General features: G+C 41.5%; 1 protein-coding gene across 1 annotated transcript in view; it reads right to left on the bottom strand.

Moving 5' to 3' along the window:
• Positions 1-25081, bottom strand: part of ARHGEF28 (Rho guanine nucleotide exchange factor 28) — a gene marked incomplete at its 5' end in the record, with an annotated part of 91902 nt that overhangs the window by 59562 nt on the left and 7259 nt on the right. The window contains 6 exon segments of the mRNA XM_035892780.1: positions 5756-5807; positions 7322-7368; positions 11305-11377; positions 14632-14812; positions 16099-16282; positions 16860-16917. Coding sequence (XP_035748673.1) covers positions 5756-5807; positions 7322-7368; positions 11305-11377; positions 14632-14812; positions 16099-16282; positions 16860-16917 — 595 coding nt within the window.

Raw genomic sequence — 25081 nt, 5'->3', positions numbered from 1 at the left:
TTTGGACTGGGCCCCCGCCCCTGCTGAAGCTTCGCCAATGACTTGGTTGTTCAGTCTACACTTATGCTGGCAGCCTGTGCTGCCAAAAGGTTCACCAAAGACCCATCTCATTAAAAATCCAATTTTCCATGTTTCAGGGAAGACTTCAAGGGAAGGGCTGCCTCTCAAGGAGGAAGAAAGCTGAGAAACGTGTTCATGTGTGCACTTGAAAGACTGCAACTGTTTTCTTCACAGTGTATTTCTGGATTATATTTCACATTTAAAGAGTAACTTGACATTAGATATAACCCAGATTGTTTATTTATGTTAGCGTGAAATGAGACTGGGCAGAAGACAGGCAAAAGAGCTTACTTAAACATCAGGGGGAAAAAAGCCTCTTTTTGAAGGATTATTTTGTTGAGCAAATTTGTTTTGGATTTTAGGCAGAGGAGGAGGACAAGTTCTGGGAAGCCAGACAGCACATGTTTGTAACTTGTTCATTTTTCTTTCTGTCTTCCTTTTGAGGTTAACTTGAATTATAGTGTCTCAGAAAATCAAGAGTGGAGGAAACTCCAGGAAACAAGAACAAGCTTGTTTTAGTGCCTAATGCTGCTTCTTCCAGATTTCTCTGAGGCTTTTTAATTAAGCTCAGTTCAGGCTGACATCCCAGGAAGATTTTACTCCCCATATCTTCAGTAGCTCTCAGCTATTCTGCAATCTTCAATATTTAGTTGCTTGTAGATACTCCAAACAAATAAGAATATGTTTTGTCCACTGAAATAAACTACTACCATGTTTAAGTGTTGTTTAAAGGTTGTTTCTGGCAGGACTCTGACACATGAACCCCAAGTTAAGCCTCTTCTGTAAGGTGCAAGGAACCATGCAAAGATTTTGCAAACGCAGAAGCAGCAACATAAAGACATCTGAAATCTGCAGGAAAAAAGGGCAGAGTGCAATTGCCACAGTCATTAGCTGCTGCAATAACTCTGAAGTTTTCTTCAGCTATTATTTTTCTCTGCAATTTTCAGACCACCTACCTTTTGACTAAAAATGAGTTTATAAAAAAAGCCTCCATTACCACAAACTGAACTTCCAGAACCTCTTCAGCACAGCCAGTCTGAGTATTTGCACATCTGCAATCATCCAAGTATTGCAGTGCCTCTTTCTCACCTCTGCTATCTATGGTCTTCTGTGTTTCAGGTGAAAAACTGAGACACAGAGGAAAGATAAGTGACATGCCCAAGGTCCTACTGTAAATCCATTAAGGAGAGAAACTGAAGCAAAGGTCTGCAGCTCCTGGGCTAGAGATGCTACAGCTGGATCACCCAGCCTCTCTCAAAGCATACCTAAGGGAAAGATAGGATTGAAAGCTGCCAGGAAAAGACAAAAATGACCACAAACAGAAAAGATCTGTGTAGTCTTAACTGCAGGACTCTTGTAACTGTCTCAAATAGACAACACATAACATGTAACTTTCACTTTTATCTATCAATAACCATAAAATTATTTCCTGTAGTTCCAATGTCAAAACAGGCACACTCGACTCAAAATGCTTCCAGATGCAAACATTCTGCCCACCAAAAAACCAAAAGCAAAGAAACACTAAAAAAGGAGTGAAAGATGTGACTGCAGTAAGTAGAAAAACTCATCATTTTACAGATCTAACACAACCTGCGCAAAGGTGGGACAACAGACAGCATGAGCATGCTTTTTTCTATCTTAAAAAGCCCCATGTTTTTAAGACTTAGCAACCACGGTGAGGAAATCTAATTAAAAAAGAACAAAACAGCAACATTAAAACCAGATTTTTCTGCAGATTACAGTGCAGCCCTACTGGTTTACACAGAGAAGATGTTCTGTTCCTTAAACTGATCTGTGGTTAAACTGGGATTTCTGTGGAACCATGAAAATCAAAGGGCAGACTCTACTAAAAATGTTTTGTAGCTGCCTGGTCACATAGAGCAAACTGCCAAAAATTTGGCATCAGTATTTTTATCTCTTGAAGTGCAAAATGTGGCTTGCAGAACTTTTTCACCACCGGCAGAGCAAACAGAATAGAGTAGACAGACACCACTAGGTCATTGGCACTGTAACTAGGAGAGCAGGGAAAATATTTTGAAAAACTAACATCATCCTGCCTTCCTGAAGTTTAGGGGAAAGAAAAAAAAAAAAGTTATACTTCCTTGGAAGAAAAACTGGGGGTTACATTTTTCTTATTGGGAAAAAAACCCAAACCCAACCTTTAGCAGCTTCATAAATGGCCTTGTGAACATCCTCTTTCCAAACCAGCTATGCAAAACAGGAAGGAATTATAAATGTTTTAAAAACACATGCCCAGCTAACAGTGTCACATGCCCAACAGTAACTGCATTCAGCTGTCACCTCCTAGACCCTCTCCCAAAATGTACAGGATTGCTGACTCTGAGGATGACAATGCCTGGCAACAATACATATACTTGATTTTGAAAGGAAAAAAAAATCCTTTATTTGTTGCTTTCCGTTTTGTTTCTTTCATGCACTCTCCCCAACTGGATATTGTTTCTGTCTCTCAATCTTTCCAGTGTGTTTTTTTCAATGAAAAAAAAAAAAAAGTTTTTTTTTATTTTCTTTTGTAAACACAAAACAGATCTCTGACAATTTCCAACAGAGACAGAGGGAGGGGGAAGAAGATTGGCAGGTGTGACTAGCACTGAACTCAGGACTCTCCATACAATCCCCTGCTCAGCCTGGTCCAGTATCCTGTTGTGCCCCGCAGTTTACTCCTATTTCTTCAGTTCCTGAATATGGCAAACCCAAAAAACATCATCTGTAGTTCATGTGGCTTCTTATTAGCCCATCCCCACCCTGAAACTCACAGGGATGGGACCCCAGGGGCTCTCCAGCAATCCTGGAGGACGAGAAGCTCCTTGTGCAAAAAACTGAACTACAGTTCTCAAAATTTAACTGCAAGACTCAAATGGTGCCTAAGGCAGCCGGGTCCCAACCCAAAGATGAAGAAGACAGGGAGCAAGGAAAGTCGTTACCCTTTTAGCATCCTACCAACTGCTGCAAGCGCTCCTGCAAACATACTCTGAAAACTTTGTTGGGTGTGGGAAAAGAGCCAGAACAATCAATATGCTTGAAAGGGCAGGCTGGGGAAGAAAAGAGAGAACAGGAAGAGCAGAGCCCTTCCAGGAGCTACCGCTTCTTTAAAGGTCCCTTCCAGCCCAAACCATTCCATGATGAGACTGATTTTTCGTAAAGGTTTCTAAAAGAAAGAACCATGTGGAAAAAGAAGCGAGAAGCAGAAGTGGGGGAATTTGTACCCATTCAAAGAGCACTCACATTTTCGCTCTTAGAAGTCCTCTTTGATTTACTCATCCAACTTCCTAGTGTGATTCCAGAGTTTGCTCATTTCTATTCATTCTTCTTCACTCAACCCCCTTTAGCTGTTTTCCTGCTTCCTCTCCCCCACTGACAACCATTTCCATTTCTTTCCTTAACCCCCACTGTGTGCTTTTCCTGCCAAAAACTTTGCCATTTAACACCACTGCAAAGCAAACAATTTTTAAAAAAGTAGTTTACAACAATCCAGGGTCATAAACCGACGATATTTAGCAATATGGTTATATGAGTCAGGTAAGAACATACACTGATTTTCACATTCAAATAAACCAGTAAAACCAGATTAAGTCAACTTACAAATTTCTGGTTGTCACCAAACTCTATTTCCATCCTTCTTCATCCCTCCCCACTTCCACCTTCTATGGCACACCTGATAGCCCACCCCAGACTGCCCTTCAGCCCCATCAGATCTCACACACAGTGCTGACTGGAAGCCCTCCAGACCCTGCTGAGGTGAATGGCAAAATCCCATCGGATGTCTAATAACATAGACATTTCAGCCAACTTGAGTACACAAGAAGTCCATGCTCCAGCCCTTACATAGGGCAAGCAAATTCTCAGTTACAGTGACTTACTTCTAAAACAAGCAGAATCGATTTTACTGCAGCTTCTCTGCAAACAAGTCGCCTTCTTTAGTGTACAACAAGGTAATTGTAATTGAGGAAAGAGGCAGAGGGCTGGTTCTTTTTCAGATAAGAGGTACAGCAGGGAATTTTTCTTATTTTAATATAAGCTGAGCCTATACTCAGGACAAAAGGTATTTATATACATGTGTATATGTGTGAATATATGTACATCTATACACATATCCATATTCATAATTTTACTTTATACATACTTATGCCTAAGGAAATATATTTATATCACATTTTAAGCACCTAAATGTTGTTCCAAGTTGTATGCAAAGCCACCATTTTTTTTACCCAAAAGGTCCTCTGAGAATCTGCACTCTACCACTCCTAACTAACGGTATGAACCATGGCCAAAGCTGCTTGCCTGTTCCCTGCAGAGGACTCAGGATCTGCTGCAGCTGCCCATCCAAGCATCAGAGAGGAGACTGAGCTGGTCTGAAGCCTCAGGGCCTGGCTCCTGTTCCAGCTGTCACAAGCAGTACTGTGCAAATGATGCCTTAGAAGGAAAAGGCATTTCAGGGGTAAGAAAAAGAAATATCAGCTATAATTTCAGGGTGAAGAACTTCCACTCTGTCAGCTTTTAAGCTATCTTATGTTCCCTCCAGATCGTACAACTGGAGCGGAGACAGGAGCAGATGTGGCTTCAGATTAGCAAACCATAATCACTCCCCAATGGCTCCACACCCTCCTACAGTGAGATACAGTCCAATACTTTGGTCTTGCTTGACAAAACAGATTTGATCACACAAGTACTGACATCTCATGCACTGCATTTTTGTGCAAGGCAAGGACTGCTATGCTGTCCTATGCTCAAAAGCACTGAAGTCAGGATAACTGTGAATACTGGTATTTTTGCTACTACTCCCAATTCCTTTACATGGGATGTAAAGGAATCTCCTTGGATGGGAGAGTGAGACAAACATGATGAAATGGTTGAAGTACAGGCATTTGGCATAACAATGACTAGAAAAATAGATAATTATTAGATATTATAGATATTATTAAAATAACCTGCCAGCTTCTTATCTTACAGCTGTGTCTTTGAGTTTACATCAGGTCATTTTCCTCTAACATATACCACCCCCACATATATCCCCTCCTTTTCCACACACACACAGAACAACTCGTCATTTTGCAGCCACCAAAGTTTGCATATGAGCTGCCACCATCTGGGCTGCTCTTTCAGCACTGGACCACTGGCAAGTGATGCTCAGCACTGGACCACTGGCACAGCAGCTCCCACTGGCAGAGCTTAAGTTACTCATTGTCTTTTTCCACCTTGTGCTTTGCCTGAGCCCATGTTTGCACATTGTTCTTGGAGCTTTCCCCAAACCTGAAAATACTCACCTTTCCATTTGAGTTCCAGTCTCTAACTGTAATGTCTTGTGCAACTGGCTATATTCTCCTACCACTCCCACAATTCACCACTAAGGCATCTAAACATTTCTACATGCTTCATTTCATCTTCAGTCACATATGTTGGCTCTATCAGAAATTATTTTCAAGATTGTTGTTTCTACAACAGTTAAAATACTACTAAAAAATCCTGGGGTATCATGATACAGTTGCATACACCAGCTACCTACATGCTTTGAGAGAGGTTCCCTCTCTGACATAGATGTAACTGATGGATCTTTTGCCAAGTTACTCTTCAATGTCAATGACCTTCACCTCTTTTAAAGAAACTGCCTTGTGTGTATTTGGCATCGCAGTATATATCAATAGCTTTTGGGAAGTCAACATGATTAATTATTTCTTACCTATGCCCAACAGGACATGATATTCATTTTCTCTAGAAGGAAACACAAGAGACTCGGAAAGGCTAGAAAGGGAAAACTTGAGCTATATTTTTGAAGACAAGTAGTTGCATTTGTTCTTAGTTGCAAGCTGTGCTATAGGCTTTCAGAATTCAGTTCAAACACTATCAAGCACCAGACACTTCATTTTAGCCATTTTAATAAATGCCACAGATATGGCATACCACTCTCAGACTCTAAGATATGCACATGAACCCTATGGACTCAAACTCTAAACATAATGGAAGAAGAGACCAAACCATATCTCACTTTCCATGCAATTCCAGTTTATAGCCTGCTTTTCTCTTACAAAGTTTAACTGTGCCCTGACTAGCCAATATACAGCATTTTGGAGGAAAGAGCAATATATTCCTAAAATGCCTCCTTTTCTCATTCCTGAGCTGTTCACACCTGTAGAAATATCATAGGTCTGTTCATTCTCTATAGAGTCAACTATGGCCTTTCTGCTAGATCAAAACAAGAGGCAATCAATATGGTACGAGAACCTTTTCCCCCCAGCAAGACTTGTGAGCTGCAACACTCTGCCACAACATACGTTTTCAACATAGACTCCGAAATGCTTACATACTGCAGAGATACAATCCTGAGATGACACAGATTACAATAGCAACATGTGAATTCCAAACATGGGATTCACAGTCAATCTTCGGCACATCTGGCAATTAAAAAAACAAAGCCTAAAGAGTTCATCATTTTTATAATAATGACCTAACAAAAGTGGCAGTCCAACAACATTCCACTAAATTCAAATGTTATTAAAAATCAGTAGTCACTGACCACTTCACCTTCAGCAGATTTGCCAGATTTTACCAGATTTTGTTTCTCTCAGCCTGAATCATTATTTTAGCTCCATACCCCTCTGAGCTAATAATCAAGCTCCTGCTTTAAAAGATGAATAAAAAAACACTGAGACAAAGATTTTCTGGTCTTGTAAACAGATAATTCAGCTTTTTATTTTTATGTAAGGCTAGAGATCAAATACAACTGACTAACCATAATGGTCCCCCCCAAAAGCTGTTAGATACCTCCATATAGAAAACAATGGGAACTGCCGTGGTTTTTACATCAAGCACTTTTCCAGTTAAGTCCAGTTAAGGACTCACAGTTACCCACAAGGTCTCTCTCAGAGACCAGCTCCTCAGATGCAATAAATCGTGAATCATTCAAGGATGAAGCTTGCGCAAGACAGGTTGGGCTCCCCCCAGACTGGCAGCTGAGCTGCAAGCTCCCTGAAGGCACTGAGATTCACCATAAGCACAAGAGCTTTCTGGTCCAAAAGCAGAGCTTGCTCCTCCAACTCAGCTTTCCCCCCCACAACCACATAACAGGTTTTTTCAAATAATAATCACTTACACACATAACTATTCCCACAGGATAGGAACAGGCAGGAAATGTTATGGCAGGCATTAGTCATTTGTTAGCTCTGGGAGGTGCTCAGATAGCCAAGCAGAGGTGGCTGCTTCTCAACCTAAATGAAGCTTAGCTATTTGTATAAGGAGAAATCTGTACCTTCGTATCATCCTGGGACAATTCGTCAGATGCCAAGTTCACAGGACCTGTAAAAGCAAGGATTCCTGCCTTTAATAACAAGCAAATTCAGTTTGGGTCTGCTTTGGTTTCTGCTGCTGGTCTCTCCTTTTTTGATTAGGAGAGGGGTCACAAGGAGCAGGCAAACAGGCAGGCGAGCCAAAACAATGGACATGGGCAGCCCGTGCATCTCCCCACAGCGGCGTTCCGTGGGCAGCGCACAAGCTGGATGCACAACAAGTGCTATGTTATTGTCACAGTTCTGTTCAGGCCAGGCAAGCAGGGAGATTTGTCAGCCAGCTGCTAGTTAACCCCCACATGGCTCAGAAAATCAACACTTCTAGCGCCGTGCCTCAACACCAACTTTGCAGAGCAATTGGGCTCTGCTTTTCTTCTGCAGGAGTTTCATGTGTTTTCTGAAATCAGACCTTGCATTTTCACCCCACAAAGTAAAAAATAACTTTGTTTCTGTCACTTTTTTGTGTTTTTTATGGTTTCTTCCCAGGGCTGTGGGGAAGGACATAGCACATGCAAAACAAGGACCACACTTGGCAAGTTTTGCCCAAACGCAGCCTCAAGGACTATTGGGAAACGGCAAAGAGGAGAAATCCAGCTACAGGAATGCAAATGGACACCGGCATCACCCAGGCTTCCAGGAATATTATTATTTAGTAAATATATTTTACATAACAATATAGCCACAGTTATGCTGGTAAATATGTTTCATTTTATATTGAATCATTCTACTCAAGGTTCACATCTGTTCTCAGATACACAAATCCCTCTCCACTCTCCAGCTTCAGCAAGTAGTTAAACTCAGTATGACTCAGCAGCCTGTGCAGGGTGGTTTGGGGGACTGCCTTGAGGAATGAGGGGCTTGGGGACCTCTGTTCTTTCTTGGCATCGCAAGAAGTCTATACTCAAGCTTTAAAAAAAAAGTTGTATGAATATATTTTTGGAAAAACAATTCAAAGACAGCTGCCTATTATCTAAATCACACAATCTGCGGCAACAATGACCCTACCTAACCACAGGTCTCTGCGAGACGAAGTTCTGGGACACAATTATGGACCCAACCGCAATCAGTGCGCCTGTTGTCCCTGACCTCAGCAGTGCTCCCGGACACTGGCAGGAGTCAGGACTGGGTCCACGCTGATCCGTATCTCCATTGTTGATTTTTAATTAATCCACATTCTTTAATTAACCTCCTGCAGCAGTCACATATATACCTCCCTTTGCATTCTAACACAGTTGCAACCACAGAGCACAAAATCACTACTGCCGTCAGACAAAGCATCCCAGGCATCACCTTTCAGCTAGGAGGAACAGACGATTTCTTCTGTAACTGCAGAAACTTACTTTAAAGCTTCAGAGGGAAGAATTTTCTACAGTAGTGCCATGCAGTTGGCATTTATTATTATTCAGTTTCACAATTCTCAGAAATAAAAAGCTGCTCTGTACCTAATTTTCTATAGATGCAAATGGCTTATCCTCCAGGTAACAGTATTCAGTCAACTCATGGACATGGAATTTCAAGGTCAAAAAACAAAAAAAAAAAAGCACAAACTACTGAATTAGCCAAAATACCATCTATTTCACCTTTTGTTCTGCATCCTCACTGGATAATGTATCACTCCATGTATTTGAATTTAATTAAGTTGCTACGGGAGATTCACTGCTAAGCTAGCAGCATCATCTTACGCTGACCCACTGCTTTCGTATGATTGCATTTCACAAGAAGCAACCTACTGCTATAGCAACCTCTGCTCGCTAATAGCTCAGGGCTTCCGATTACACTGTGATTTAAAGGTCTGTTGATCTTGACTTTAGGCCCACCCAGAAGTGAGTAGTTACTACTTCTTGGAGTGGCCGAAGTTTTAAAATCTGAGGGGGATCCTCTCATGACATGAATGTGCCAAATTAATGTCCTGAGCTTAGCAGCCAGTTCACTAAATGCATTGAGAATGCAGTAAAAAGTACTCTGTCAATCATTTAATATCATTTCTACTTCTAGCAGCAACAATTTTACCTTAATCTTGGAAAAAGTTCTTTTGGTCTCCTTAATGCTGGCAAATGGAGGGTGTAAGACAGGTTACTAGTCACCAGTAATGATTGTTCATCATTTTTCAGTATCTGGATTTGGTGGTGGTTAGTGAAAACGCCAAAAAAACCCAGTCTTGCTTATAGGAATATGGTAACCAATGACAATATCAAAACCCAGGAAGATTAAAAAACTTGCTGCCCATCAGCATATAAATAATAGTTGCAGATTCCTCATGTCTACAGGTAGATAACTGCAGGTGTGATTACTACAATTTGTTTGTATAGGTCCTGGATACTACCAAAATGCGGCATACTTCTCTTGCTGTTGAACCAAGATGAGGGTTATTTAAAAAAACAGGCACAAAATAACTCTGATACATAATGGCACAAAAGTGTATAGCTTCCATTGAAAACACAAATAGGTATGTGTGCCAATGCCAATATCTATGCCACATATCTTAGCTGTAAAGAGAGGATGAGAATCTTTACAACCAGAATCCAAAATGAGACTAGATGTCCTGAACTGGTGATTTTCTCCCTGGGCAATGAATATCCACTGATGTTTGTTATCTGCTTGTCCCAAGTCAGCCTGATTTAAAGCTGCTTTTAGTGAAAAATACCAAAGCAACCATCATGCAGAAGTTGTATTGCCCAAGCTACTGCCACACATTATGCTACCAATCCAGGCCATTCACTTTCCATTCCTGAGGCACAGCACAAAGATCGCGCTGGACAGAGTACGGCGCTCAGGTGAATACCTAGGGTCAATGCATTTGCACACCACATCACCAAAGCCATTCACAAACCTTGTATAGTAAATTGCCACTTATGCTTACAATAATGTATGCATAGTTTGCAACTGCTAAAACCTGCTTATCATTTCTCTGCAAATTTACCTTACTGGCAGAACACTTGTTGCCTGAGCACAGGTATAAAACTCCATTTCTAGCACTAACAACAGCAGCCTACATGTTTAAACATGGGCTACCTGATGACCATGTCCCCATTTTATCCATTCACTTAAAGTTACTAGCTGATGCCACCTGGAACTGCAGTTCCTTTCCCTCAGTCTGATCCCGATCCTGTCGGTGGTTCATGCAGGTCCTGGCATTTCTGCTGCCCTCAGTCAGGCTGCCTCCAGCACAGCCACTGAGCAAGTCCGAGCCTCTTGCAGAGCTCACAGTTTTCAGCTTGTTGCTTCATCCAAATATACAGCACCAGCCACGTAAGCAAACGGCCAACCGATGAAAAATTCTAATTCCTAACTATCATACCTAAACGCCCAAAGTGTCATACTTCTGACGCTGAAGAATGACCTTATTTTGTGATTTTCTTTTCAGCTCTAAGAGTTGCTTGCTCCAAGGTACACAGGGATGTATGTCAGTAATGAATCAGCAAGGACAGCCCCACAGTCCTTAGAGAGGTAAGCCACTCACCAAAATATTGAATGTCTAATTGAAACACATGGGAATTATGCCACATTTTGAAGTCTAGGCTGCATTCCAAAACTATTCATACAAAATGTTACTCTGCTCCTATCTTTATTAACTTGAGTTACTTGGCTTTACTGGAATTTGCAGACTGGGGCATTCATTCAGCTAGACACTGCCCTCTCCTGGAACCTTGTGACATTTTTCTGGCTCTTACAATAAAATTAGTTAAGGCTTTTCCAGTCACTATAAATCCCGTAATATTTTGTGAACAATTTCAGTCTGACATTGGAAAACCGATGCTCTGTAAGGAGTATCACAATTTACACAACTCTCTTAGTGTATGACTTGTGTATTCCACTGCTGTCTACTTACAGGTCTCTAATGTCATATGAAACATCTGATCTTCCAGAATAAATAAATACTGTATGAATCTCTGCCAACTTTCCAGACCTTTTAAAGACTGCAACGTTATGGAATAAAAAACTGTACCTTCTACAGAGCTTGTTGTACTGCAGGGCATTTTTGGACATTCCACTGTCTCAACTTGGTTTGAATTAATACTCTATAAAAAAAAATCAAAAAGGACAGTAACTGTATTTCATGCCCACAACATTTATCTGGAAACTCAAAAACAATATCAAAGACTAGCAAACAAATATGTTACAAGCCATACTAAAATGACTGATAGAGATTCCACAGAGTAATTTACCGGCTACCCTCCAGAGGAAACCGGTAGCAATTCCTCAAGAGGGAAACCGATAAGATATTTCCAGCTACAGAGAGAAATTACCTCCTGCTTACGATACACAATGGTTCTAAAGGACCAGATTTAACATTGGTACTTCACTGCTTATAACCTCCTTTTCTATGAGAAAAGCAGCTCAGCATCATTGCACAACAGCTCTGTTAGTTAACACAAACAGCCTAAACCAAGACTAAGCACTGGCTACAGGGTAAACTCAGCCTGGAAGGCAGGAGCCACTCACACCCCACATCTGTGGTCCCTGGCCAGGCTGACCCCTCACTCAGGTACTGACTGACTCCTGCTCAAAACGAAGAGGGGACTCAGACCCAGTCCCTTATTTTAGCAATTACCTTCAAAGACTATAAGCAAACAGGGTGGAAGAGAGAACGCCTCCTTTTGTGTAGTTCCATCTACAACTCTGCTTGCTTCTGGTCTCTCCCTCTAGTTACTTGCCTGTGTATTTGCCATCTACCAGAGCAGCAAACAGAAAAGGCACAGTAACTTGAATACGAAAGTAGTAGGCAGGGATGACTCTGGACTGAATATTGCAGCCAAATTGAAATTTTGAATTTGATTTGAAAGCCATGCAGCTATCAAGCTAGCTGTATCCCCTGCCTCGCTGGGGCTAAGTTGCATTTTTCTCTCTATTCATCTGTTGGTGTGCGAGACACATTCCCACTCCCAGAGCTACCAGGCAGAAATAAGTCAACTCCTCCTTGGTAAACTACTAAATCTGTCCACCACCAGGCAATAAAATTAGTTAAATTATCATAAATTATCTTAATTATTTTGGATTATTATCCTGGTTTGGCATTTATTTTGGTTTTTTACTACCCTGACACCATTTCACGTGTGTCCATTAGTCCCTGGATTTCTTTTCAACTGAGACAGCCAAAGGGATCACTCCCAACACTGCTTAGGGCTCTGCTGGAGGTGCACAACACGCGGCACCACTGATGGGTGCTGCTACCACCACAGCAACTTCTGCCTCAGAGAGGTTAAACTGAGTTCAAGCAATTCCACACTCTTCCTCATGATCTTCAGAAATCTCTCCTCTCTGTTCCCTAGCACAAAACCTGTGAGTTTACACTTCTGAACTGCAGAGCCCCTGAAGGTTTCCAGTGAAGGCATGGCTCCCATATGGGCAATTCCAGCTTACCAACAGCTTGTTTTAACTTTTCCATTACTCTTTTAGTCTTGTAAGGAATAGTCAAGGGACTGAAAGAACCCATGGACCAGGGACTGAAGAACATACTTTAGATTGGGATTTTCTTGCATGCAGAAATATAAAAATAGCTTGTGCTGCTGCCTAAGTCACCCATTTCACACACACAAATCCAATGCTGCATGCCACCATAACTGAGACAAGCTCCCTGTCTTTAGTCCATGTCTTTCTGACCCCAGCCTAAAATAGCAATGTGGCCATTTATGCAGTCTGAAGATACAATAAACTAGATGCACAGTGTGAGTCTGCTGTAGATGAGCTGAATACTCCAGTACAGCAATAAATTCTACCTCTATTTTAAAAATACTATGTATCATGATATCTCTTATGCCCACCTTATGCTTTGGATCCAACTAAGGGCTACAAGTCCTTGTTTGCATCAGAAAAAAATGAATTTTACCTTACCTTTTGGACATAATACATAGTCTAAACATGACAGTTTGATCATCCCCCCACATACACTTCAGGGTGATATCTGGTGTATAGGAAATGAACTAAACCATGTGATCTTCCCAATTATTATTCTGGCTTATTTCTGCTTTATTAAAAGTGGTGCGACACAGATGCTGGGGGGGGAATAAGGTCCCCATAACAGAGGACCTAGACTGCTGCAACTACAGGAATGAGCAAAAGGGAAACCACTAGTGAAGGGTAGTAGGCTTTTTCCTGAAAAATAGCAAGTGCAGAATTTCACAGCCTTTAAGAGTGTTTGTCTCTGAGAGCCATGCAAACATCTAACATACCACACTTTCTCTTTGCATTTCAAAGACTGAAAGAACAAGAATTGATGAGTGCAAGAAAAAGCAAATTATATAAATAACAATGCATTCTTTATCACAGTCTTGGATTTGCTCTTGGGTTTACTATTGTTTCCATGGAAAAGCCACACACAAATTGTAGGTATTCTGCAAGCTACAAACACAGAATAACTTCTTTCTATTGGAACAAATCAAAATCTTGGCAGTGTAGTTACATGAGATTATACATAAGGATTATACAAGACATCACACCTTAAGTTTTTGTGTTAAACATAACACATGAGTCAGGTTCTTAATTTAAAAAAAATGCAGAATGCAATAAAGATAACTCAAGGACAATCAGCACACAAATAAGGAAACCTGAAGTTAAGCATGGAAAAGAAAAACTTAATTTTAAGACCAGAAAAAGAGAAAAGCCTATTTTTAGTGTGGTTTTAGCTCACTTGTTTTATATAGCCATGCAGTCTCAATCTAAAAACATAAGTGAGCACCTACATTGCTGTTAAAGAACTTGTGCTTTGAAGTGTTCTCCTTACTTTACTGAAATTGAGAGATGTCCTGAAGAATATCACAGCAGTGCTCCAGACACATTACAGTAAAGTAAGACCCACCACACCATAACTAAACTCTACAGCAAAAGTCTCTACTCTGTATTTCTGCTGTAAATAATAGGCTGGGGTTGGCTCTTGATAAAGGCTCCCAGACATCACACTACTAGACAAAAGAATGGAACTAAATTAAATATTTCAAAGTACTAATATGCATACAATGGCAATGCAATTAAAGATACAGAGATTTCAGGGAGAGATATTTACTGTAGGGTCCACAATGATTCAAAAACAACCTGAGAGTTAAAGGAGGCTTTGATAAAGTTCTCAACATCTCTTATCCTCCAGCTTCACATGTACAACATGATACATTTACACAAAGTAGAAGCCCACAACAGTAATCCGGCAATTACCCTGGCCATTAGTGACACAAGCAGCTCAAACTAAAAGGCTATTCAAGAAAAACAAATCCAGCCTGAAGGAGTCTGGAAATTATTGAATAAAATCCGTGACAACACCCTAATCTAGATAGGTACCTACCTGGTAAAGAAGAGGTCTGTCCCAGAAGTATTTTCTGAAGAGCTTAATGTCCAACTCCAGCAAGTGCTGTGCTGTGTGGCTAAATGTCAGCGTCAGAGCTCCTGATGAATGAACAAACTGCAGGCAAGCACCCTCGCTGATCTCTGCTCTTGAAACGTCAGGAGAGTGACTGCCCTGGAAACTAGAACCACATGCTTTTCAAACCAAAGCAGATGCTCCGCACACAGGTAGAACGAAAACACAACTGCAGCAAGCGCCCTGCTCGCTTTCGGCACAGCCTGTCGGGATCCCAACGCACCTGCTGCAAAAACCGGAGGCAGAAATCTGAAACATCCACTGAAAACACAGCTGGGCAAACAAATACTTACCAATGACTCCATTCAGGCCTAGTAACAGGCAGCTCCTTCTAGCCATCAACAGGGAAAAAAACAATGTCAGCTCTAGATGGTTACTCACTAGTAAAATAAACCAGAAAGAGCAAGTCATGACAATACCTATTTCTCGTTATTGCCGTAAACTAGCGACAGTACCTCTTCCTGTTAATTTTACCATATACAGCACTAGGACACAACTGGCAGCTAGCAGGTTTGTTATCCCCCGACAGTGAAAAACAGAAAGTATCTCAAGGGAATATACTATTGTTTGCACGTTACAAACAAATGAGGCATTCATCACACAATGTACTGTACCAGTGTTGTAAGTACTTTTTTTTTTTTTTTTTTAAACTGAAGCACAGATAAGTCTCACATAAACTATATGCTGCATGGAGCCACAGCCAAAAAAGCCACATACCAAAACAAAAATGTAACCCAATTCTTGCGTAGTTCTATTTGCAAAGAAAAGCCAACGGTGAGAAGGGGCATCTGATGCTGAACATTTGGTACCCCAAGGCACACACATGCATCACACAGCCCCTCAGGTCCGTACAGGGGAAACTCCAGACAGCTGAAATGTGCCAGAAAGCACTTGTCCTTTACGTCATTTGTCAGTGTGGCAGCTCTCTGGCAAAAACAGCGTCATAGCTGCAGCACTGGCTTTGCTGCTCACTCTCCTGTATTCACTCAAACCTGCGCTTTATAGAGGTCATAAAGTCTGCTCAGGTTTTGTGAAAGTCCTATGGTTCTGTTCATATCTAAATATTTTTATATATATATTTTAAGGGATGTCTTTACTTGTTGGTAATGCGTCGGGATTCAGCCGCAACAGTGTTAGGAGAGGTATCTGACGATGCAGCCAGTCCTCTGTCACTTAACTGACTATTAATTGACTTGCAAATGTAACGAAGGATGCAAATCATAAACTTCCTTTAATTGTAAATACAAGTTTATCACTTAAAATGGTAATAATATCAAAAAGCAACGGAAACCAACACAAAATAGGTAACTCTTGAGACAAACAACAGTACTCCCCACATCCCTTAACTGATAGAGCTGTTTTTCAGAGGAAGAAGGAAGCCATTATACTCACTTTGTGAAGACCTCAACAAGTTTGGAGCGCCTGTTTTGTAAAGCCAAATCTAATGGTGTTGCTCCATCTTCATTAGGTAATGCTAGTGTGGATGACCCTCCAGGCTGGGCAGCTAAGAACTGGGAAAGCTTAACCAAGCCCAATTTCATCACAAGGTGGAGAAGAGTTTCTTTATGGTTAGGCTCTGAAAAAACACAGCAAACAAACAAAATCATCAGTAACAAAACACAGCATTTTATTTGCTAGAAAGCATTAAGAGAAATTTGTTACAGTTTGCAGAAATGTCACAGCTCAGGTTCAGACCTATAAAAGTACTTTGGCAGAATCCATCTTACACTGAAATCAACAGTTAGATACTTAATTGCATCTGTGGAGTTAAACTAGGATATCCAAATACCACCTAATTTCAGCAGTCAAAGAAATATATATATATGTGTATATATATATGCACACATATGTATATAATGCATACAGTATATAGTATATAGTATAGCATTCAGCACAAGAGATACCCCAAGATACTGCAGAAGATAGCAAAGAGGCAATTTTCCAGCTGTTTTGCATTGCCTGAGCAACACAAAATATCTAGCAGCATGGCGAAGTATCTAAACTGAAAAAAAAAAAGGGTGTGATTTTTCAAGACAGGCTGTTTATCAGCAGGGCAAGAAATGCTCAGCAGCTCAGTGAGCCACAAGCTAACACACGTGGGTAAAATATACAGGATGGTCCTTGTGTCTCTCTTTTCAGAAAGGTGACCTCACCTGCCAATACTTCCTCTGCATTTTTTAGCCCATAATCATCAAGCTCAATGGGATGAAGCTTAAAATAGAAGAGTATACAATGAAGATCTAGTCATTAGATGCAGATTCTCCACTCAAGCCTTTCCTTGGCCTTTATTCAAAGAAGAGTTTATCTCTTGACATTCTCAAACACAAGTCCTCTGCAATTTAAAGGCAATAAATAAAATTAAGCTCAAGCGCCACTCAACCTGTTCCTTGAACTGATATTTTGGTATGAAGTTAAATATAAGAGTACTTTCACAAGGGTCAAATATTTAAGGGCAGTTACTCTACAGCTCTCAGAATAACTGGCTGAAATCTATTAGGTTTCCCATGATTTATGAAGTTCCATTGGAATTTATCATCCTGATTCAACAGACTTTTTATTCCCTGTTACCCAACCAGTTCAGAACACATTACTGAAAGTTATGTGCTCTAGCAGCAAAGGAGAGGTGAAGATCTTGAAGCATATGTAGGTATGTGCACACATTTGTGTAAATAATACAGTCAAAATCAACAGCAAATTGCTGTCAAATTTCTGCATCAATATTTACGGGATAAAACTGTCTGATGGAAAGCAATCCCCCAGCAGAGAGAGAAGTTAATTAGTCAAAAAGCTAATAAACATGTTTTTCAGAAACACTTACGCATTGAGCAAAGGTATCATGTAGTTACATGCAAATACAGTGGCTCACCGCTGACTCCTATTCAGGTTAAATACTCCCTCTGAAAGTGTCAGGAATATTTATTTTATAGAATCATAAAAAAAAAAAAAAATACTCTTGAAGAGGCCTCAAGAGGTCTCTAGTCCACTTCTTAAGATGGGATCAGCTCAACCTAAATCACTACCGACAGATCTTTTGTCTCATCTGTTCTAAAAACCTCCCAACTACAAGAGGTTTTCATAACCTCCAAGGGCAATCTACACAAAGGACAGTTTTACCCTCACAGTTACAAAGATTGAAATGCCTAACCTAGCTCACCTTTTCTCAGTATAAGCCTGCTGCTTCCTGTCCCATCCAAAATGGGCATGAAAAACATTTCATTCCTTTCCCTTCACGGCTTCCTTTTACATAACTGAAGCCTGCTGTCATGTCTCAGCTGAGTACATCCATCCCAGACATCTTAACGGGAGAGTTGCCTTCTGCAAAGCTGGACCTTTTGGAATGTCCCCTCAGAGCTGGGGGCCAAACCCATCAGCCTCCTTTGAAAATGTTGAAGTGTTATAATATTAAAAACCCCTGTATCTCCCCACCTTATAAAGCCAGAATGGCAAAGAACCTAAGGAACTTGTTTTACTGCTCCAGAGGGAAAATTACTGCAGGATCTCCCCTGGTGATCAGCTTTTGCTCTGAATATTTGATGGCAACCCGTCCAAGACTTTTCACCTTTCCATTTCATGTGGAATCAAAACTTTCAGGCAGAGTCAAATCCCAGAAAACCAGGTCAAACTTCCTTCAATAAATGAAACAAATTCCAGACATCAGATTAAAAGGGAGCTTCAGGACACAGACGCTAGCACTATAACAACCAGCAAAATTGCATGTAGTGTCTGAAACCTTTATTTCACTGCACAGTTCTAACAGAAGCAGACACATTAACAAGATGCAGGGGAGATTCTTGAAACCAGAATATCACTAAACATATACACAACATGTACCTAAGTATTTCTAGAACACACATATAAAATGTCACATGTCATTATTTAAAAAAAAAAAAAATCATCTTCAAACTTCCTTCTTCTTCAGGCTAGCCAGTAAGTGATCTGGTGCACTAGCCTGCCCATGCAACACTTATTTTTCACCCCAGGTTTTGGGCAATAAAATTGTTTCTTGGTCTCCCCATTTCAGATTCTAGGCAAAACCATGTCCAGCTAGACACGTGATCTGCTGCAGGATCTTAGGCCACACAGGAAAGTATAGGGTTTTTTTCCTCAAAGGTCTGCAAAACATTTCTAATTTCAGTCTCTGGAGACAGTGATCATTGCTGCGTTTTAGTTACCAACATTAATCATTAATGGTATGAACTACAGAGGCAGCATGTATGTTTCAAAGTTTTCAAGTACATGCAACCTTTCAGTCCACTGAATCTAACTCAAGTGTTGGCAGAACTGCTTTGCTAAACAGCGATATGGAACCACAGAATGGCTTGGGTCAGAAGGGACCTTTAAAGATCACCTAGTGCAACCCCCCTGCCATGGGCAGGGACATCTTTCACCAGATCAGCTTGCCCAAAGTCCTGTCCAGCCTACCTTTGAACACTTCCAGTAACGGGACATTCACAACTTCTCTTGACAACCTGTTCCGTGTCCCACCACCTTCACCATAAAAAATTTCTTCCTTATACCCAACCTAAATATACCCTCTTTCAGTTTAAAACCATTGTTCCTTGTTCTGTTGGTTCAAGCCCTGGTAAAAAGTCTTTCTCTGTCCTTCTTATAAACCCCCTTTATGTATTGAAAGGCTGCAATAAGGTCCCCTCTAGAGCCTTCTCTTCTCCAGGCTCATAGGACAGGTATTCCAGCCCTTTGATAATTTTCACATCCCTCCTCTGGACCTGCTCCAACAGGCCCATGTCTTTCTTGTCCTGGGGACCCTAGAGCTGGATGCGGTACTCCAGGTGGGGTCTCACAAGACCAGAACCTATGGAGTGAGTGACTGGCTGGCTTAAGTCAGCCCATAGGGAACACAGAAGCATGAGGATCTGACTCCAACCCACAGCTTCAAAGTCCAGCCAAGCACTACTCATCAAGCACCTTGGTCTGTCTGGATCCGAGACCTTTTTCTATGAAGGAACATTTAAATGAGCAGGGTTCAGGCTTTCCAAAACCTGTCCAGAGATAATGGAAACAATGGCTGATGTGCCACTTGAAAAATGGAAGGCCTCAATTCAACTTCTTCCTCAGACAGATGGGATCTGAACCCACACACATCTTCAAACTTCCTCTGATCAGCCATCTGCTGGGAGCATGCCCTGTCAAAAAAAAAAAAAATCATCTTCAAACTTCCTTCTTCTTCAGGCTAGCCAGTAAGTGATCTGGTGCACTAGCCTGCCCATGCAACACTTATTTTTCACCCCAGGTTTTGGGCAATAAAATTGTTTCTTGGTCTCCCCATTTCAGATTCTAGGCAAAACCATGTCCAGCTAGACACGTGATCTGCTGCAGGATCTTAGGCCACACAGGAAAGTATAGGGTTTTTTTCCTCAAAGGTCTGCAAAACATTTCTAATTTCAGTCTCTGGAGACAATGATCATTGCTGCGTTTTAGTTACCAACATTAATCATTAATGGTATGAACTACAGAGGCAGCATGTATGTTTCAAAGTTTTCAAGTACATGCAACCTTTCAGTCCACTGAATCTAACTCAAGTGTTGGCAGAACTGCTTTGCTAAACAGCGATATGGAACCACAGAATGGCTTGGGTCAGAAGGGACCTTTAAAGATCACCTAGTGCAACCCCCCTGCCATGGGCAGGGACATCTTTCACCAGATCAGCTTGCCCAAAGTCCTGTCCAGCCTACCTTTGAACACTTCCAGTAACGGGACATTCACAACTTCTCTTGACAACCTGTTCCGTGTCCCACCACCTTCACCATAAAAAATTTCTTCCTTATACCCAACCTAAATATACCCTCTTTCAGTTTAAAACCATTGTTCTTTGTTCTGTTGGTTCAAGCCCTGGTAAAAAGTCTTTCTCTGTCCTTCTTATAAACCCCCTTTATGTATTGAAAGGCTGCAATAAGGTCCCCTCTAGAGCCTTCTCTTCTCCAGGCTCATAGGACAGGTATTCCAGCCCTTTGATAATTTTCACATCCCTCCTCTGGACCTGCTCCAACAGGCCCATGTCTTTCTTGTCCTGGGGACCCTAGAGCTGGATGCGGTACTCCAGGTGGGGTCTCACAAGACCAGAACCTATGGAGTGAGTGACTGGCTGGCTTAAGTCAGCCCATAGGGAACACAGAAGCATGAGGATCTGACTCCAACCCACAGCTTCAAAGTCCAGCCAAGCACTACTCATCAAGCACCTTGGTCTGTCTGGATCCGAGACCTTTTTCTATGAAGGAACATTTAAATGAGCAGGGTTCAGGCTTTCCAAAACCTGTCCAGAGATAATGGAAACAATGGCTGATGTGCCACTTGAAAAATGGAAGGCCTCAATTCAACTTCTTCCTCAGACAGATGGGATCTGAACCCACACACATCTTCAAACTTCCTCTGATCAGCCATCTGCTGGGAGCATGCCCTGTCCCCTCCATAGCAGAGTAACTGAAAATGGGTCACGGTGCAGTAGGAAATCCAAGGGATGCAGGGCAGAAGACCAAGAAAGCAGTAGACTGACTGCAACACAACAATCAGATGGGAGAAGTCTCTGCTGTTTAGATGTGGATGCATTTCCCATTATATTGTCATCAGATGTGAAAAACGATGCTGTGAGCCTGGGTGTCTCCCTTGCTCGGAGAATGTTTACATGTACACTGGACAATTCAAGTTTAGATGCCCAAGAAATGCTGTGGTCTGAAACACAGCCTCTGAACAAACAAAGTGCATTTCCAGGTTAAAATGTTCACTACAAAATGAGCTTTGAGAGAATTGCTCCTTGGTCCGGAGTACTTAAATTCTGCTAAAGTCCACTTTAGACATCAAACTAGACCATTTTTTCTATATATACTGTTAATAAGCAGCCAGCACATGTCCATCTAATTAAAACACATGCAAATACATCAACCAGTATTAAGCACACTAAGCATCAGCTTAGATACTAACCACACCCCAGCCATCAGATTAAAAACACAGAAACAAAAAAACTTTACTCTGAACTCCATCCTCCAATTAAAAATTGGCCTGGGGACACTGGGTTTCAATCTATATTGTAACACTGTAAAAAAGCCAGATAAACTTCATCTGGGCAAGGTAAATTTAGGACGTCCCTGCTCCGCAAAAAGGGAGGCCTTAGGAAGCCTTTCCAAATGAGGAATAGCCGCCTCTCTGCTCCACACTGCGGCAAATAAAACTATTCTTCTGGTGGCCAAATCTCAAAAACGATGTAATATGAGTAAGTCTGCTACAAAAGAACCTAGTTTAAAAAATACCTAATAAACAGTAATTAATCTTTGTGGTCTTAAAACACCATCTACAGTAATAACTTCTATTGTATCACCACAAAAATTCTAGTAACTAATTTTTAGCTGCCCAACCTAGCAACCTTCATCTAACCTTAAGCTAAATTTGTTCATGGCAAAGTTGGATCAGGTTTCTCAGGGTCAGGTTTTGAGCACTTCCAAGGACGGACAGTTTGTAACCTCCCTGGGTGACCTGTCCCAGTGTTTGACCATCCTTGTGGTGAAAAATACTTCCCAGCCATGTGGGAGAAGTGAGAGGCTTGCCCAGGAGAAAGCAGAACCTGATGGCATCAAGCAATTAACAATAGCATCTTGATACTAAAATCTGAAACACAAATTGTAAAGTTGGAAGGATAAATGGAAAGGTAAATGTGCTCTTTCAATACAAGGGAAGTATTTTTCACCACAAGGATGGTCAAACACTGGGACAGGTCACCCAGGGAGGTTACAAACTGTCCGTCCTTGGAAGTGCTCAAAACCTGACCCTGAGAAACCTGATCCAACTTTGAAGCTAGCCCTGCTCCAAGCGGAGGGTAGGACCAGGCCTCCTCCAGGCACCACTTCCATCCAAATTCTGCTGTGGTTCTATTCCAGGGTCAGCAATATCAAAACAAAAAAAACCAAAACCACACGATGACTGATAATAAGCTTTTTAAATAGACGAGCCTAAAAGGAAAAGATTTGCACTGAAAGAAAGGTAAAGTTCTGAAACAACTGGTTGGGTGTTTTTTTTCCTTAAGAACAATTTCCAGTTTCAGTTCTCCTCATTCACTACCTCCTCTTATAGCTCCTCACTGTGACAGAACAAATGCTATTTTCCCACACTTTTCCCTTTCTTTTCCCCTTCCCTTGAGGAAGATTTCAAATGTGGCGAAATGGGAGAAAAAAAACAAACAGGCAAAAAGCAACAAAAACAGAATGATCAAGAAATAAATAAAAAAAAGTTGTGAAAAAACAACATAATTCAACTGCATTCAGTGGCAAACAGGAAAAAAATAAAGAAAAAATGAAAACACAAAGCTTCTTCAACATCCTCGTATTTAAATGGTATGAAAGACATTTTCCGTCAAGATGCATAACCGACAATTCCTAAGATTTGAAAGACGCGCTGCTGGCTGATTCATACAGGGTCAGCTACTATAAGGCAGGTGGTGTAGTAAAAGATATGCACTATCAGGACATTGGTTTGCATTGCATCCTGATTCTCCAGCCAAAACACTCTGAGTTACACAGAACTGAATCAAAGACAGTCTGTTTTAAACATTAAATAAATCCTTTTGTTCTTCCTTGCACCTGAATGCCTTCCTATGTCCAAAACAATAAACTAAAACCAAATATTTCTCTCCAACAGAAATGACTAAGCCCCTTCTGGACTATGAATCTCATTCATTTCCTGGAAGGAGACTAAAAACCTCAAGACTTGTGACTCAAAAAGCAGGGGAAGACATCAAAACTGGCTGACAATTCCAGTTTTTCCTGGCTTCGTACTTTTATATGTTACTCTTAATTTTTTTCATTTTTCCGTTAGGTATGAGATTGTTTATAAAGCTGTCTTCAGTGCACCCCACTGCTGCAAACATACACACAAGTGGTTTTGTGAACAGACAGTGGCCGCAATGCACAAAGTCAGGTATATGACAGCCCATCGAGGGTAGGGCTGCGGTGGTATCTCCCCTTTCCACTTACCAAATATCTGCAACATCTGCCTTTTCTTTAATTAGTCCCCCTATTCATCCGACCTTTATCAACTAACACCTGGAGGCTGGCATCAATGCTGCAGAAAAGGAAGAGATGGGGGAAGGCTAAGCTCCATCACAAAGGTGGACTTGAAGGAGCCTTGCCCCAGCAGTTTTAGCAGCAGGAGAGTTAGAGAAGGCTCCCATCCACAGCCCCATGCAGTACAGGCTGTGCATGGTGCCACCACCTATACCATCAGGTGAAGTTTCAGTTGACTTTACTGCTTGGGTGACCCCAACAAAGATGCAAAATGCAACAGGAGATGGTTTCTGTTAGCAGAGGGCTATTCTTCATTCTTCTGCACTGCAGCCAAACCAGGCAGCTGTTTGGTTTAAGACACTTGTGTATTGAGCACCACCAGAGTGCTCTACACCAGGCAGGGACACCCTCTCAGCCAGGAGCAGAGAAGGGCTCTCCAGCCCAGTGCTGACCCAAGGTTGGGGTCTGGGTCAGACCATAGCTTCATACCTGGTCTCTCCAGCAGCAGAGCAGGCTCCTGAGCCCCACTACTTATATATTGCCTTAAACTGGAAACTTAATCTCTTTTATCTCTTACAGTACTTGCTCTACTGTCGCTCTGCATATTGCCATCTCCTCCAAGTGCTCTGGGCTTTTCCCAAAAAGCCCCGTCATGGTCAGGGGGATCTCAAACATCTCCTCTCTGCTATTATTACCACTGACCAGGAGATGAGAGGACCCACAGGCCGAAGCATGATTACCAACATCTTGCCTCATGCCACAGGTTTCTTGGTCAGCAGCAGTCACTGGAAGACACTCTTCTGCTTCCTGATGCCCAGGCTAGGATCCTCCTCCCTCTGCCCCACGCAGTTTCCAAAGGGACAAACCCCTACAGGTCCAAAGGTTTGTCTGTTTCTCTAATCACCTAAACTGTGACGAAAAAAAATATTACCTTTCCTCACAAATCTCACCACACCTAGAAATATTTATCTGCTGTTCCCAGTGTTTCCTAATTCCATGAAGGAGAACAGGCACTTTGCTCCCCTCTCCTTTCCTTCCACGGGGAAAAAGAAATCTAAAATTCCAACTGAGCAAAAGACACAGACAGAATTTCCTTTAACTTAGACCAAAACCACAACATGCATCAGCCAGGTTTGAAGTGGTGTAGGTTAGCAGGAAAGTGTTTAACACCAAGTGTTAACAGTAACAGGATTTACAAAGAAAAGGGCAGGGAGAGGGCAATAAAGTAAAAAATGCCACAGAAAATGGAAGAGTGTTCCCTAAGGGCAGACTGTGAAGCAGCAAGTTTGGGTACTTCAGTTCGCTCCACAAGACCTATTCCTAGAAAACAATTATGAAACATTCATGAAATAAAATGGAAATTCTCC

The sequence above is a fragment of the Egretta garzetta genome, unplaced genomic scaffold (genome assembly GCF_000687185.1).
Source record: "Egretta garzetta isolate BGI_Z169 unplaced genomic scaffold, ASM68718v1 scaffold424, whole genome shotgun sequence".
Lineage (NCBI taxonomy): Eukaryota > Metazoa > Chordata > Aves > Pelecaniformes > Ardeidae > Egretta > Egretta garzetta.
Note: the sequence above shows the minus strand (reverse complement) of the source record. Positions and strands in the feature narration are given on the sequence as shown.